Below are 15,111 nucleotides of genomic sequence, written 5' to 3' on the forward strand. Positions count from 1 at the left end.
AATGAAGTGAATTGTGAAATGAATGAATTGTGTGCCTGTTGTACAAAGTGACACATCAAGGGTCAAATTCTGAAAGCAAAGGCAAAATTGAATTCAATGGGGCAAGGATTTAGCATTAACCAAACAGCTGCTTATAACAATAAAAGAGAGAAGGCCTGGTGGATTAACAAAGAGCTGTAATGAGGAAGACTGAGGCTATGGCTACACTACAGTTTACGTCAGTGTAAGTTATGTTGCTTAAGGGCATGAATAAGTCACCCCCCTTAGCGACCTAAGTTGCACCAATCTAAGCACCAGTGTGGACAGTGCTGTCAGTGGGAGAGCTTCTTCTGCCAAAAAAGCTACCTCCGCTTGCAGGGGCTGGAGTAATTAAGTCCACTGGAGAGCTTTCTCCCATCGGCTTAGAGCGTCTGCACTAGCAGTGCTACAGCGATGCATCTGCATCAGTGCAGCTGCACTGTTGTAAGCCCTGTAGTGTAGCCATATCCCCAGATTTAGGAGCACACTTATCTAGCTCTTTCCAGATGGTATTCTAGCACAATGAAAGGCAAGACTCCCAAGATACGGGATGTGGCGAAGATGGTGTGACAGTCAGGGTCCAGACACCAAGGGTTCCAAAGAGGATGGAGCTAGGCTGTTCTCAGTGGTGTCAGATGACAGAACAAGGAGCAATAGTCTCAAGTTGCAGTGGGGGAGGTTTAGGTTGCATATTAGGAAAAACTTTTTCACTAGGAGGGTGGTGAAGCACTGGAATGTGTTACCTAGGGAGGTGGTGGAATCTCCTTCCTTAGAGGTTTTTAAGGCCCGGCTTGACAAAGCCCTGGCTGGGATGATTTAGTTGGGGATTGGTCCTGCTTTGAGCAGGGGGATGGACTAGATGACCTCCTGAGTTCCCTTCCAACCCTGATATTCTATTATTCTATGAATCCCAAAGAATAAGCAACTGAAACAACTGGTTATATACACTGTTATTGTGTATAAAAATATGTCAAGTAAGGTCTTATGAAAGCTTGTAATGTCCTAGACTTGATGGTCACTAGGAGATATATGTATTCATTCATAACTATAACCTGTATACATATACATGTGGAGAAAGTTGTAATTGTAACTATACTGCATTACCGCACAACCTCCTAGCAGTGTGGTGAGGCAATCAGACAGGGAGGAAACCTCCCAGGGCAGGCTCCAAGCACCTAGCACTGTCCAGTCAGGAAGAGACAACAATGGACAATTAAAGTTAATGGGAAAATCCTGAAACAACTTGAAACTGAAAAGAAACCCCCAGTCTGAGACACACACACCCCTTCCCTTCCCATGAATTACCATAGTCTGAGAAAAAGGAAAAAAAGACTACAAAGCATTTGAAGTGAAAGTTATCCAGAAACCGAGGGGCAGCATCTAAGTGAGGTGCTGTCTATGAAGCAATGGATCCCCTCTAAGACAGAGGGCACGCTGGGAAACTGTTCAGAGGAAACAGGTAATTTGTATTAGGAAAAGGGTATTTAACTAATATTGTACAGAACTGTAAAGCCTGAGATGGTTTATTTTCTGTGTAACTTGTATGCGTTTGCTTTTCCTTATTATTTCATCTTTGAATCTATGATTTTTCTATTAAACAAAAAAATTATTTATTTCTACCTCAAGCAGATCTCTGTTGTGCAAATTGTGTGGAGGATATGTGCCAAAGTGAACTGAGAATTGGGGGCAGATTTCACACCTTCTGGGTGATAAACCAGCAGGGAAAAGTCCAAGTGTCAGGTAGTTAAGAACTCGAGAAGACAGATTTGGGGGGGACTCAGGATCAGAAGGGATTGTTGAGGTCACTCTGCACAAAGTAACTAGCCTGGGGGAAGCCAGGGTGGGATTATGCTTGCAGGCTGGCTACTGGTGTCAGAGTGCTGAATCATAACAGCATAGCATTAAGACATCCGAATTTACAAGACAGGGGGTGAAAGAGAACATTACTGGCCTGGGTTATCTCCAAAATGTTACAGATGGCTACAATTCAAGAAGTAACATATATTTCAGACTTTGAGAAACCACCCCCCCTTTGGGGGCAGAGTTGGAGGACATGTTACAGTGTTGTGGAGGACATGGTACCCTTCCAAAATCATCCGAAAGGAGAAGGAAATGGTTGGGGGTAGACAGATTCAGTTTCCACTATTAAAATGAAGCACTGTAGAACCTCACTAGTTTACACTAATCGCCAGAAGACAAAGATATGGGATTTTGTTACCTCAGGTGGCTCCCGATCAGCAGCGTAGTGGGGGTGCTAAGGCAGGCTTCCTAACTGTCCTGGCACTGCGGACCTTGCTATGCCCTGGAAGGTTCCCGGCTAATGGGAGTGCAGAGCCGGTGCTCTGGGCGGGGGTAGTGAACAGAGCCCTGTGGCCCTCCACCCGCCTAGGAGCCAGACCTGCTGCTGGCTGCTTCCAGGGTACAGTGTGGTGTCAGAACTGGTAGGGACTAGCCTGCCTTAGCCGGGCAGCACCACCGACGGGACTTTTAACAGCCTGGTCAGCGGTGCTGACTAGAGCCACCGTGACCCAATGCCTTACATTCCATGACCCAGTACTGGGTCGTGACCCGCAGTTTGAAAACCACTGATCTAGTCTGACCTCCTGTATAACACAGGCCATAAAACTTCCTAAACTATTCCTTATAGTATATCTTTTATAAAAACTTCCAATCTTGATTTAAAAATTGTCACAATAGAGAATCCATTATGACCTTTGGTAAATTGTTCCTATGGTTAATTACCCTCACTGTTAAAAATGTACACCTTATTTCTAGTCTGAATTTATCTAGGTTCAACTTCCAGCCAATGGATCATGTTATACCTTTATCTGCTAGACTGAAGAGCCCATTATTAAATATTTGTTCCCTATGTAGATACTTATAGACTGTAAGGGGTGACGATTTTAACGTTCTCTTACATTCAGGGAGCTCAATGTATTTAGCTTATCAATCACTATATGGCATGTTTTCTAATCCCTTAATCATGCTTGTGGCGCTCCTCTGAACCCTCTCCCATTTATCAACATCCTTCTTGAACTGTGGACACTACAACTGGATACAGTATTCCAGCAGCAATTGCACTAGTGCTAAATAAAGAAGCCAAATAACAAGGTAATCTCAAGCAGGAGTAGAGAGGTTATGTATCCAAGGACTGCATTAGCCCTTGAGGCCACAGCATCACATGGGAGTTCGTGTTGAGCTGATTATATACGGCGATCCCCAAATCTTTTTCAGATTCACTGTTTCCCAGGATAGAATCCTCACATTGTGGATATGAAACCTGTTATTTGTTCCTAGATGCATACATTTAGTCATGCTTGTAGTTAGAGAGAACACTAACCATTTAATTTCTCCCCTCCCAAAAAACACCAGCTTTCAATAAATATATGGAGATATATCTATCTCATAGAACTAGAAAGGACCCGGAAAGGTCAAGTCCAGCCCCCTGCCTACATCGCAAAGAGTACCTGTAAAAATTTCACCATAGTCAATTTGGGGTTAGCTTCTTTCTTTTCTGTAGGGGCTTTGCTAAAAAGTTCTGCTGGATCCACTTTGTCCCAATTGTTATATTTTCCTGAAATGGGAAAGAGTATTAACTGGAGTTCTAAATACCTTAAATGAAACATTTATTGTACAAACACATGGCTTTCAAAGCTTATCATAGCATGCTGTCTTCAGAAATAGCATTCTTTAGGGAAGTTCAGTCCTTCATACGCCTCCACCAGGTACCATAATGACCTCTAACTTGGATTTATATTAAGATCAGTCATATTTTAAAGGGACATCAATTAAAAACACATTTCTAAAGGAAATTTGTTTTGTAACACATTGCTATAATTGAAAGATTAAAGAGGAGAAAAAAAGCTATTTTTCTCTATTTCGGCAATTTACTCACTTTGAGCATTTAACAGTCCTTTATGCATAATCAATTTCATTGTTTCTCCTATATAGTCAGTTGGGTCCCATTAGCTTGTTTCTTTTATCTTCCATATCTCAAAGTCATTGTTGATTGTAATTTCTAGCACTAACAAGTGCCGTACCTCTTCAAAGCACTGTGCAAACTATTAAATCCTCCTAACATCTGTGAGGTAGTTAAGTATCATCTTCATTTTACAGATTGAAAAACAGTTCTCAAATGACAACTTCAATGTCACAGAGTGAGTCAGTGACAGAGATAACATTAGAAACCAAGGAGTTCCTAGTTTCCAGTCATGTACTTAAGCCACTACACAATGCCTTGAATATTCCATCACATCTTAGACAGTGCCTTTTTAATAATATTTTGCATTTATAAAGTACCTTCCATTCAAGAATCTCAGTGTGTTTTACAAACTTGAGCAAATTTAGCCTCTTATCTCCCCATTTACAAATTAAAATAATGGAGGCAGAGAAGGTAAGTGACTTGCCCTAGATCACACAGAGTCTGTTACAGTGTCAGGCATGAAACCTAGAGCTTCCGACTTTAGTCCATGTCTTAACCTGAAGGCTATCCTTCCTTTCACCCTCCTTTCTCTTATCCAATTTTCACTGCAGTGCTGACTCTGATTTTACCGTCAAGAGTTAACTTTGCACCAGTGTTGTTGTTTTTTAAATAGTTGCACAAACTGCGCAAATTCAAACAGATAACAGATAGACAATACCTATGAAATCCAGAGTCATCACATGACCACACACAGACGTCATTTTGAAGTGGACACTCTGTCCTACGAATGATCCAGTGTACACATGCACAGAGCATGCTCCGTTCAGCCCTTTATGAGAGGACATGTTTCCTATTAAAATAAAAATAATTATTATTAACAGGCGCTAAAATACTGAAAGTAATCTTGTTTCTTGCATCATAAAATTCGCTCTTCCCTCTGTTTCTCAACTCAGATTTCCCTGAAACTCTTTTCCACACTCTAAATAAGTTTCTCTCCTGCCAACTCCCACTTTTGGGCCTTTATTAACATATCACTTTATATTTGGAACACCCATTTATTTAAAATGTCCCAAACCTCCTTCCTCTCCTCTTTCAAAAATTCCTTCTGAAAGCTCAACTTGTCCTGTGGATCAATACAAGTATAGTGAACACATTCTGCTCTATATATGATCTGTACTTTACCAGCTCATGCCTTTAAGCCAGAAAAACCTCAGAGCAAGGGATCTGCTATTTATTCGGCATCTCTCAACAACAGTACACCTCAATGTACAGTAAAAATACTATATTAAATAACAAAAGCAGACTCCTGTCACAGAGGCTGCTACATTATTTTTCAATTTTATGGTTGTCTGAGGGGACGGGAAAATGTAGGAGAGCTCTAGAACAACCTTTTAAATTCTGAGTGCCATGCAGCTTCCTCATGATCAGCTGTCTGCAGCTGGCAGCCCAGATTAACACTGGGAGGTGACAGCTGCCCAACAGCATCCAAATTAGCTGTCCAGGGCTTTTTTAGCTCCCAACTTCCCTGAAGTCCAGTAGCCTTTGTAATATGCAATCAGTAAACTGCTTCACTTCCAAGCAAAGCCATATGCTTACATGTTCGAATGGATTTAGTCCCTACAATACAAATATACTGTTTGTCAGAAAGAGAAACAAAAAAGGCTGAAGAGATTAGCAAATTTTCCATCTTACCTCTTGAGAGGATCTTGGCTATAGACTGAGCCAGAGAAGGCTTCTCTGCAACCATAAACACTGTCTTCATTTTCAGTTGAGGAGTTCAAAGGGCTTCACGCCTTAATCATGGAATTTTAGCTTAGCATAAACTACAGTTTGTTCTCCCTGTGTTATCCTTCGACCTAAAAAGAAAAAGAAAAAAACCCAGCTCGAAATTAAGTGAAATCAGTTGTGGAAAAAATGGTACACAAAAGTGTGCCAGCAATACACATTTTCCTATTCCTATTCTTTTTCAAATAGCTATTCCTTTCCCATAGCACTTCTTTAGGTACTCCTGTGGTTACTTACCAGTGGTGTCAGCATTTCTATTAACATGCAGAGGTTTATAGCTTGGCTAAGAATTCACTCCAGGATGAAAGCTGCCATAGTTTTCCAACCAGGAACTCCTTTGGGGGCTTCAGACACTTTTAAATTACTGGAGAAAATAGAAATTTCCACTTTCGGAAGCCTAGTTTAAAATCCCATGATTTTTTTTTTCCACTCATCAAATGCAACTTTCCAGGATGGATGATCCATAATGGGAACTAGCATTCTTAAACACTGTTTTTCCAAGTCCAAAACAAACGAAGTAGTTCTCTCATTCCCCATCCTCCTTTACCAGGTTATCTAAACCAGTGGCTCTCAACCAGGGGTTCGGGGCCCCTTGGGGAGGCCTCAAACAGGTTTCAGGGGACCCACCAATCAGGGCCAGTGTTAGAGTCACTGGGGCCCAGGGCAGAAAGCTGAAGCCCTACTGCATGGGGCTGAAGCCCAGGGCACTCAGCCTCGCCACCCAGGGCGGAAGCCAAGGCCTGAGCAACTTAGGGCTAGTCTACACTGGCAACGCTAAAGCGCTGCTTTAACATGCCTTGTGTAGTTGTGGCGCTTTCTAAAAAAAACACCTCCAGGAGAGGTGTAGCTACCAGCGCTGGTGCACTGTCTACACTGGTGCTTTACAGCGCTGAAACTTACTGCACTGGGGGGGGGGGGCTTTCACATCCCTGAGGCAAAAAGTTGCAGCACTCTAAATTGCCAGTGTAGACAAGCCCTTAGCTTCGTGGGGGGGCCCCCTGTGGCATCGGACCACAGCCAACTGCACTGCTTGCTACGCCCTAACACCGGCCCTGGCTTTTATAAGCAGAAAACCAGCTGTTGTGGCACAGGTGGGCTGTGGAGTTATTATAGCATGTGGGGGGGGGCGCCTCAGAAAGAAAAAGGTTGAGACCCCCTGATCTAAACCACAGTCCGATTCCCCTGGCTCTGGGCTGCTCTAGTCTGAAAATCCTGAGCGACGCCGGGTGTTTCACGACGCAAATTCCACAGGAAACTGATTTCACTTAGTTGTAAAGCGACTGTAACGCTCGCAGTCCCCGGAGGGCAGCGGAGGCGGCTTTCACGCCGCTGTCACCGGGGGCCTGTGGGCGCCAAGGGCCCGATCTCGCAGACGGGATGCCGCACAGGGAGCGCTGTGCCCGGCCCGATCTCACCGCAGGAGCGGGGCCCTGTCACGGCCCAGCTGCCCGTCCCCGGGGGTCAGGCTCCCTGCGCCGGGATGAGGGCAGCCCCCACCCGGGCTACAGGCTGCCGGATCCACTCCCTCCCTGCTCGGCCCAGCAGCGCCCGGCCGCTTCCGCGGAGACACCCCGACAAGGCGAAGTGTTCCTGGGCCACGTCCCGGCCCCTGCCGCGGCGCTCGACGGGTCAAGTCCCGCCGGGGCGGTACCGGGGTCTCCCCGCCAGCCCCTGACCCAGAAGGCGCCCCCCGTAGCGGCACGCTCACCGGCCCCACAGCCGCCGTACGCCGCCATTGACACCGCAACCACTTCCGGATCACACGGCGCCGGAAGCTGCAGGGGACTGACCCCCCCGTTCCGAGAGAGAGCGCGCGCCTCGCCGTCCTGCCCTCAGAGAGATGCTCTCCCCCCATTGGCTCCACCGCCTGCCCTCAGGGAGATGCTCTCCCCCACTGGCCCCGCCCCTTGGCCTCAGGGAGATGCTCTCCCCCCATTGGCTCCGCCCCCTCCCGCCCTCAGGGAGAGGCTATCCCCATTGGCCTTGCCCCCTAGCCTCAGGGAGATGCTCTCCCTCATTGGCCCCTCCCTCTCCCCCAGGGCCAGCCTCTCCTGCCCCTCTCATGGAGATACACCTCCGCCCCCCCCCACTGAAAGCATCCGTTGAAGTGGGCTGTAGCCCACGAAAGCTTATGCTCTAATAGATTTCTTAGTCTCTAAGGTGCCACAAGTACTCCTGTTCTTTTTGCGGATACAGACTAACACGGCTGCTACTCTGAAACCCCTTCCCTGTGCCTCCAATGCTCCTCTCTGTCCGAGGGCCCCTCCCATGCTGGCAGGCCGTTTCTGCCTGTTTTTTTCAGGGCTGTAGCAGGGCTTTAGCCACCCACTCCCTCAGGCGCTCATTGGCTGGGAGCAAATCTGCTCATGCTGGCTCAGCTCCACTGGCGTGAGCCACACTGGTACCCCAGTGCTACTGTGGTTCCTCAAGCAGCCGCTATTTGAATAGGGTTGCAGACTTTGTAATATTTAAAAGCCCAACACTCCGGCTGGACTGCCGGAACCATCCCTGCCCTGCCTCTTCCCCCGAGGCCCCACTCCTGTCCTGCCCCCCCCATTCGCTCCTCTTTCCTTCTCCCTCCGTTGCTCACTGCTTTTCCCTTCTCCCACCCTCCCTGTGTGGGTCAGGAGGGACTCATCTGCAGAGACGGAGGTGGCCGTGGCTGAGTAGGGGCTGGCATGGGTGAGGCCTCAGCCCCTCCCCTGCCCACAATAACCGGACTTTGGGCATCTGGTCAGTAGATCTGACCAGACACTGTCAAGTCCCCTTTTTGACCCAACTTTCTGGTCGAAAACTGGACACCTGGCCACCCTACATTCGAAGAACCATGGGTCCAACTCTCACTGGCAGTGCACAGTATTGCCACTCTAAGCATTGAAAAATTACAAGATAGACACCCAAACTAATAAATTTGCGTTCTTTTTATTCTGGTTTTTGAGCCTCTAAGATTCATGTTTTCCAGCTTTTGTCCATAACCATAACTAAAAACCTCCTTAAAAAAAAAAAAGTTGAGAGTCTCAGTAAATCACCTGACTCTGGGAGCTGGGACTTTAAGAGTAATACCAAATATTGTGAGAGTCACAATAAAATCATGAGCATTGTCAAAACTGCCTGCACCTTATGCAATCATTTGCAACAGTGCATGTGGATGTAAAAAAACAACTATTCTGATGTGGTAGTGTTTTGCACTCACTGCACAGGTATAAATGACTGCACAAGGGCAATGGAGCGTCAGGACCCATGTTGTCTAACATTGATCAAAGTAGGTTTTATGGACACAGTGCTTATGACATGGGCAGCCATGGAAGCCCTCTCTACACCAGGGGTCTGATTCTTCATTATCCTGCACCTTGCACAGTTTACACCACCACAAAGGACAAAGCAGGTGTATGTTGCACCCACAATAACTACACAAGGTTCAAGGCAACAGAGAATCAGGCACTAGGGCTCCCAATGTTGCTGACACTAGTGGAGCTGAACTGGAAGCAATGTTGGGAAATTTTTGAAAATTGCCCCTGGTCCAGGCTGAGCTTAAGTTGGGAAAAGGTTGAAAGGAGATGAACAATAGCTGCCCCCTGCCCTCCTCATGCCTCTGTTATTGGACATGGTGAGAGAGAATTTCATTCTTAACTCCTCTGCTGGTAATTTTCTCCATACTAAGGCAATAAAAGCTGCCCCACCAAGTTGTTCTCTAGGGTCTCTTCCACATGGCAGTTCCTGCCACTACCTGTTTCTTAGGCACCTCTATGTGGAGCGGACAGTGCAGACTTTGTAAAGCAGAAGTTACTGTTGCTCCTCAAAACATTAACCTCTGCTACAATAAAAAAAATGAAAATACCCTACATTAGTCCTTTGATATGCAGTTGAACAGTTGTGTTTAAATTCAATAGAGGGCTGTGGTAGACATATACAAGCCAGTTTATTACTTGAATCATGTAGTGTCCTATTTTACAGTAAACTAGGTTCCACTGGCACAATGAACTATATAGAGTTTCTGAATACAATGGTGATCTTTCCTATCAGTAGAAGAATTTATTTCCTTAAGTACTATTTTCTAAGACACCATTCTGGTATAAGTTGAAAATAATATCAATTCTAGAAGTCTCTCAGACTCTCATATATGTATTTTCTTTATTCAATGAATCTTAATAAAATAGAAACATGCAAGAAGCAATATTGAAGTACAATTAAATATCTTGGTGATCCTAATAATAGCAGGGAAATTCACAGTTAAGATTTTCACTTAGGTTTGTCTACAAACAAAGTTGTTACCAATATAACTAAAGGTGTAATTTTATACCTATTTAGTTAAACCAGTGCAATTGTGTACAGACTACTTCTGTCACTTTAAACCTGACTTACATCGAATGTGCAAGCAAAACTGATATGATCAGTTTTAAACCAATATAAAAGAGTCCACACACAAATGTTGTACCCAGTTAATTCAACTAATTTAAGTTAAACCAGTGCAACTTCTGTGTTTAGACAAGCTTTTCATCCTTCATTCACTTCGTGGTTCCTTGCCATAGATGCACAATTTATAGGTGACCTCTCTCACTGTCTCTGACTTCTGGAATGTAAAGGACCAAAGATGGAGTGTTAAGAACTACTTTATTTCCTCCCACATAATGAATTAAATAGAAATGGCTTTTATCTCAGAAGGTCAAGCTATTGGCAAGATCACTAAGGATTGAATAAAATATTAAAATATGAATCAGATTTTGATTGCTCACTTGCCACTTACTTACAAATGAAGCCTGACTTAGAAATGTGCCTTTCCAACTGCAGTACTCTCTGCAGAGAGAAGACAGCAAATTCTGGGCCAGATCCTGGAACCGGTTAGGTTAGATTTCTTCGGGGTTGGAGGTAAGAATGGAATACGTTCCCCACACCACAGAGGGGCAGCAGAGCCATTCCACCTCTGCTGTTGAGTTTGAAGGATGCTGTGCTCCCCTCTGAGGGTGACAGTGGGTCCGGTGTGTTGGTTAATGGATCAGTGTATTTGCATATCAACTTACAAACTCCGATGTGCCCATATGTGCTGCAGTGGAGGAAACTTCTGAAAAGTTTAGCCCCCAAATACGCAAGTTTTGCAAACCCTTTATGCAGGATCCCAATAGGCCCCTACCTCAACCCCCTCCACAATGGAACCACATAATTTCCACTGCTTATTGGGCCTTCTGTGCCAGGAGGCACCCAGATACCGCAATGATGACTGCAGCATACAAACCTAAGCAGAATAGAGTGGGAAGCAGTGGGGAAAGAATGTACCTCTCCATGCACATTCTCTGTGTAGGAACAAATCACTTTATTTGACTGATTGGAAGTAAGTTCTGTTGACTGGTGACTGAAATTACCTGTACAAGAAAAATCAAAATGAACAAAAAGTTCTTAGTTCTTTGGCTGCTCTGAAGTAGGGACTTGTTAAAGCCAAAGCATTCTGCTGTTTCAAACTGTCTAGTCCTCAGACATCTGGAGAACATCTGGAATAATCAGGATGAAAGTTAAAACGGTCTTCAGATACGTCAAATACATATTTTCAATTTCCTGTAGTAAAAAAACAACATTTTAATGACCAATTTAACATAAAAATTGTGACACATCCTTAACTATGGAGGTACTGTTGCATCTCTCTAATTTGTGGCTGAAAAACCCTGGGCCTGATCCTTGGCCCTGCTCCGGTCCCTTTGTGTGTGCAGCTCTGATGGTGCAAGGGGTTGTACAGCTGGCTTATCTGGCCACATGAGGCCTGGAGGAATTCCAACTTAGCACAAAGCTGACATAGCCACCTCTGTGGCAACCCTTCCCATCCCAGCATGTGTGGTGTGTCAGAGATTCTGGCAATCCCGCTTTGGATTGTTTGCAGCTGGGTGTAAATTAGACCAGCTTTGAGTTTTCTCTAATTTGCAGAGGGGGCCAAAATACCAGGTTCAGGGAGCCACAAAACTGGCATACAGCTGCCTTTCCCCCTTTCCTCAGGTACTACACTAAACTATGCTCAGCTAGACCTGAGAATTGGGCCCCTTGCACTAAAGAACACTTACTAATGCTCTAAATACATATTCTGTATACTCAAGAACAGCATCTCTTTGTCTGCCAGCTCAAAGATGTGCTAAAACTGCCTTACACAGTGTACGGAGGATTCCTCCCAGCATTGGGGGATACTCGGCAAATGTCGCGCTGCCATAGAGGTTCGGGGGGTAAGCCAGGGCATCCCTACTTCCCGGTTATCCTAGCTACTAGAATGCCCTGTAGGAGTCTTAGGCAGCCCTGGGGCTGCTCTAAGTTGCACTTGCACTAGAGGAACCCATATGCACCCACACCCCGTGAACTGTGCTGAGTGCTCTTCATCTGCAGCTTAGGATCTGGGGAACAATGTTCTAAATTTTAAATAAATAGCATTGACAGGCTTGAGTAGTACTAGCTTAGTTAGTTTGTAATGGCCCAAACACAATTCTGTCTCATTTCAAGCACACTGACAAGACACACACATTGACTATGCATCTAAGTCATATATGTGCAGGAGGTCAGACTAGATGATCATGATGGTGCCTTCTGACCTTAAAGTCTATGGCTAGGTCTACACTACCCGCCTGAATCGGCGGGTAGAAATCGACCTCTCGGGGATCAAATTATCGCGTCTCGTCGGGACGCGACAATCGATCCCCGAATCGACGCTCTTACTCCACCAGCGGAGGTGGGAGTAAGCGCCGTCGACGGGAAGCCGCGGAGGTCGATTTTGCCACCGTCCTTACAGCGGGGTAAGTCGGCTGCGATACGTCGAATTCAGCTACGCTATTCACGTAGCTGAATTTGCGTATCTTAAATTGACCCCCCCCTGTAGTGAAGACGTAGCCTATGAGTGCAAGGCAAATGTTGGTAAAAAGTGCTAACTAATCATAGCAAATTGTCAGACCCAAGATTAGAATACAGGTCTTTTGATTCTACAGCCAATGCCTAATGCACTAGGCAACTGCCCAGGCAAGTCACTGAACTCCTCTATCTATCTAAGTACTACCTGGCTTCTGTCACTGTGATGTAGAATCACAGAATACCAGGGTTGGAAAGGACCTCAGGAGGTCATCTAGTCTAACCCCCTGCTCAAAGCAGGACCAATCCCCAGACAGGTTTTTGCCCCAGATCCCTAAGTGGCCCCCTTGAGGATTGAACTCAAACCCTGGATTTAGCAGGCCAATGCTCAAACCACTGAGCTATCCCTCCCCTCGTCAATGCCTTACTCGCCCTGTCACAACCCTCCTGTGACAACATGAGCAGACCCTGATGACAAGTTAAACAACCCCCCCCCATCCTTTTTAGTTTCTTGTATTCATAGTAGTTGCTTTTGTGTCAATAGGAAATGCTGCCTTGAACCAGTCATTTGAGCTGACAAGCATTCCTTGATCCCTGTCCTCAGCTTCCAGCTGAACTGGGCTTCTCAGTTCAGGGCCCTTATCTAAGCTCTCTCCTGAGGCTATTTTCTGCAGTCCATCAGTGGCTACCTTCAAAGTCCACCTTTGATCATCTTGGCCTCGACATTTTCACTTGATCTTCCTTTCTTGAAGGATGTTTAATTTTTAGCCCTGTTTATTTGCATGCAGATCCCTCTGGATTTGGGCCCAGTTTGACTTTACCTTTCCTGGTTTGCACACACATTTATATTCCAATTGATTTATTTTATAATTATATGGTAAAAATGAGAAAGGCAGCAATTTTTCAGTAATAGCGTGCTGTGACACTCTTGTATTTTTATGTCTGATTTTGTAAGCAAGTAGTTTTTAAGTGAGGTGTAACTTGGGGGTATGCAAGACAAATTGGACTCCTGAAATGGGTACAATAATCTGGAAAGGTTGAGAGCCACTGATCTATGTGATACTCTAAACCAGGGGTTTTCAAGCTTCATTCATTTGTGGACCCCTAAAAATTTTTGAATGGAGGCACAGCCCCCTTTGGAAATCTTAGACATAGTCTGCGGACCCGCAGGGGGCGGTGGACCACAGGTTGTAAACCACTGCACTACACAAACAGCTCCAGATATTTAGCTGTACTGGAGTAGGTCTAGCATATTCCATCCACTAGAGGGCAGTGACACTGCAACATATTTGTTGGCCAGGTTCTGGGTTCTGACTGGTAGCAGGAGACAGGCACGCAGTTGGTTACAACTTGGAATGGGGATCTTGGAAACTCCTGTTAGATCAACGGCAGGAGTGAGCAAACTGGGATTAATACTTCACAGAGACACACATTTTACAGCATTGTTCTTACTTTCTTCAGTGCGACACTCGGTAACAGTGGGCCTGGCTCCAGGACATTATAAATTCACATTGTTCCCTTCCCAGTTGTATCATCTCTCACATGGAAAGCTGAACTGCGGCCCATGCATTCTCCATGACAGGCAGAACTCTCTCGCCAAATGTGTGACAGACAGTCAGAGTGAGCTGTGGGGAAAGAGTTGGAGATCCAGAGCCCTAGCCCTTTTACAAGGGCTACTTCATGCTGCGTCACAGAATTATTACCACGTCGGATGAACTAGCCCGTATATTAGAAATTCTGTTGAATGAGTTTGGTACAGGAGGAAAGGTATCTGTCTATCTCTGTTCTGATACTGATGCCCATCACCGTTCTGGGGGAGTGTTCAGGCCATTAGGGAAGGGGGTTCATTCCTCATCACAAGAGTTAAAAGCCGGACAGCAGATGAATTCTTGAAGAAGTGGAGCAGAATGTTAGATTGGGACTACAGCCCTCATCTCAGTTACCCAGCCCCCAACAGTAACCTTTGTACTAGGTGCAATTTTTAGCCCATACTAACTTGACCCCCCCCCCAATCCTTTCAACTGGTCCTTGTCTCTTCAGTCTCTCTCTGTCTGGGGCAGCTGAAAGCCATAGAAATGCCACTCTATCGCTGTCTGATGGGGGTGCTATAAAAAAGGAAGCAGCCCCTTCCCATCCTTCTTGTCAGAGGAAGACGCGTTTCATTCCTAGTTAAAATATTTAGCTTATATTTTCGACACTGAATTGCACAATACACTCATCTGCCTTACTCCTAATTAATCTATAATGCTAGATCGTTGGCTAAATGCTTAAACTGAACTAAATAATCTCAGTTCCTAGCTACACCAAACTTCCTATTCTTGATTATTTCAAAGACTAAAGTCCCCCTGCTAGGTGAAATGTCTGTCTCATCTCTCTGACAGTTACTGAGAGGCAGATTATTTAATGGTTAAAGAACGGGACCTTCAGTCTGGACTTCTGTTTTCTAGTCCCACTGGTACCACCAAGTCACTTTGTAACTTTGGTCACTCAACCTCTTTGTGCATCCAATGCTCTCATCTGTAAGATGGGGCATATTGCTCCTCTACCTCACAGGAATGTTTTGAGGACTAATGTTT

The 15,111-nt window shown here is 45.3% G+C and overlaps 1 protein-coding gene across 1 annotated transcript in view; it reads right to left on the reverse strand.

The window, feature by feature from the left end:
• Nucleotides 1-5,791, reverse strand: part of TOP3B (DNA topoisomerase III beta) — a 21,895-nt gene extending 16,104 nt beyond the window's left edge. The window contains exons 1-3 of the mRNA XM_029912632.1: nucleotides 5,633-5,791; nucleotides 4,659-4,790; nucleotides 3,486-3,592 (exon numbers count right to left, since the gene is read on the reverse strand). Of these exons, the coding sequence (XP_029768492.1) occupies nucleotides 3,486-3,592; nucleotides 4,659-4,790; nucleotides 5,633-5,702 (309 nt within the window). The 5' untranslated portion in view covers nucleotides 5,703-5,791. The remainder of the gene's footprint in view (nucleotides 1-3,485; nucleotides 3,593-4,658; nucleotides 4,791-5,632) is intronic.
• Nucleotides 5,792-15,111: the final 9,320 nt, after the last annotated feature.

Source organism: Terrapene carolina, unplaced genomic scaffold, assembly GCF_002925995.2.
Source record: "Terrapene carolina triunguis isolate 2854851 unplaced genomic scaffold, T_m_triunguis-2.0 Scaffold234, whole genome shotgun sequence".
Classification (NCBI taxonomy): domain Eukaryota; kingdom Metazoa; phylum Chordata; order Testudines; family Emydidae; genus Terrapene; species Terrapene triunguis.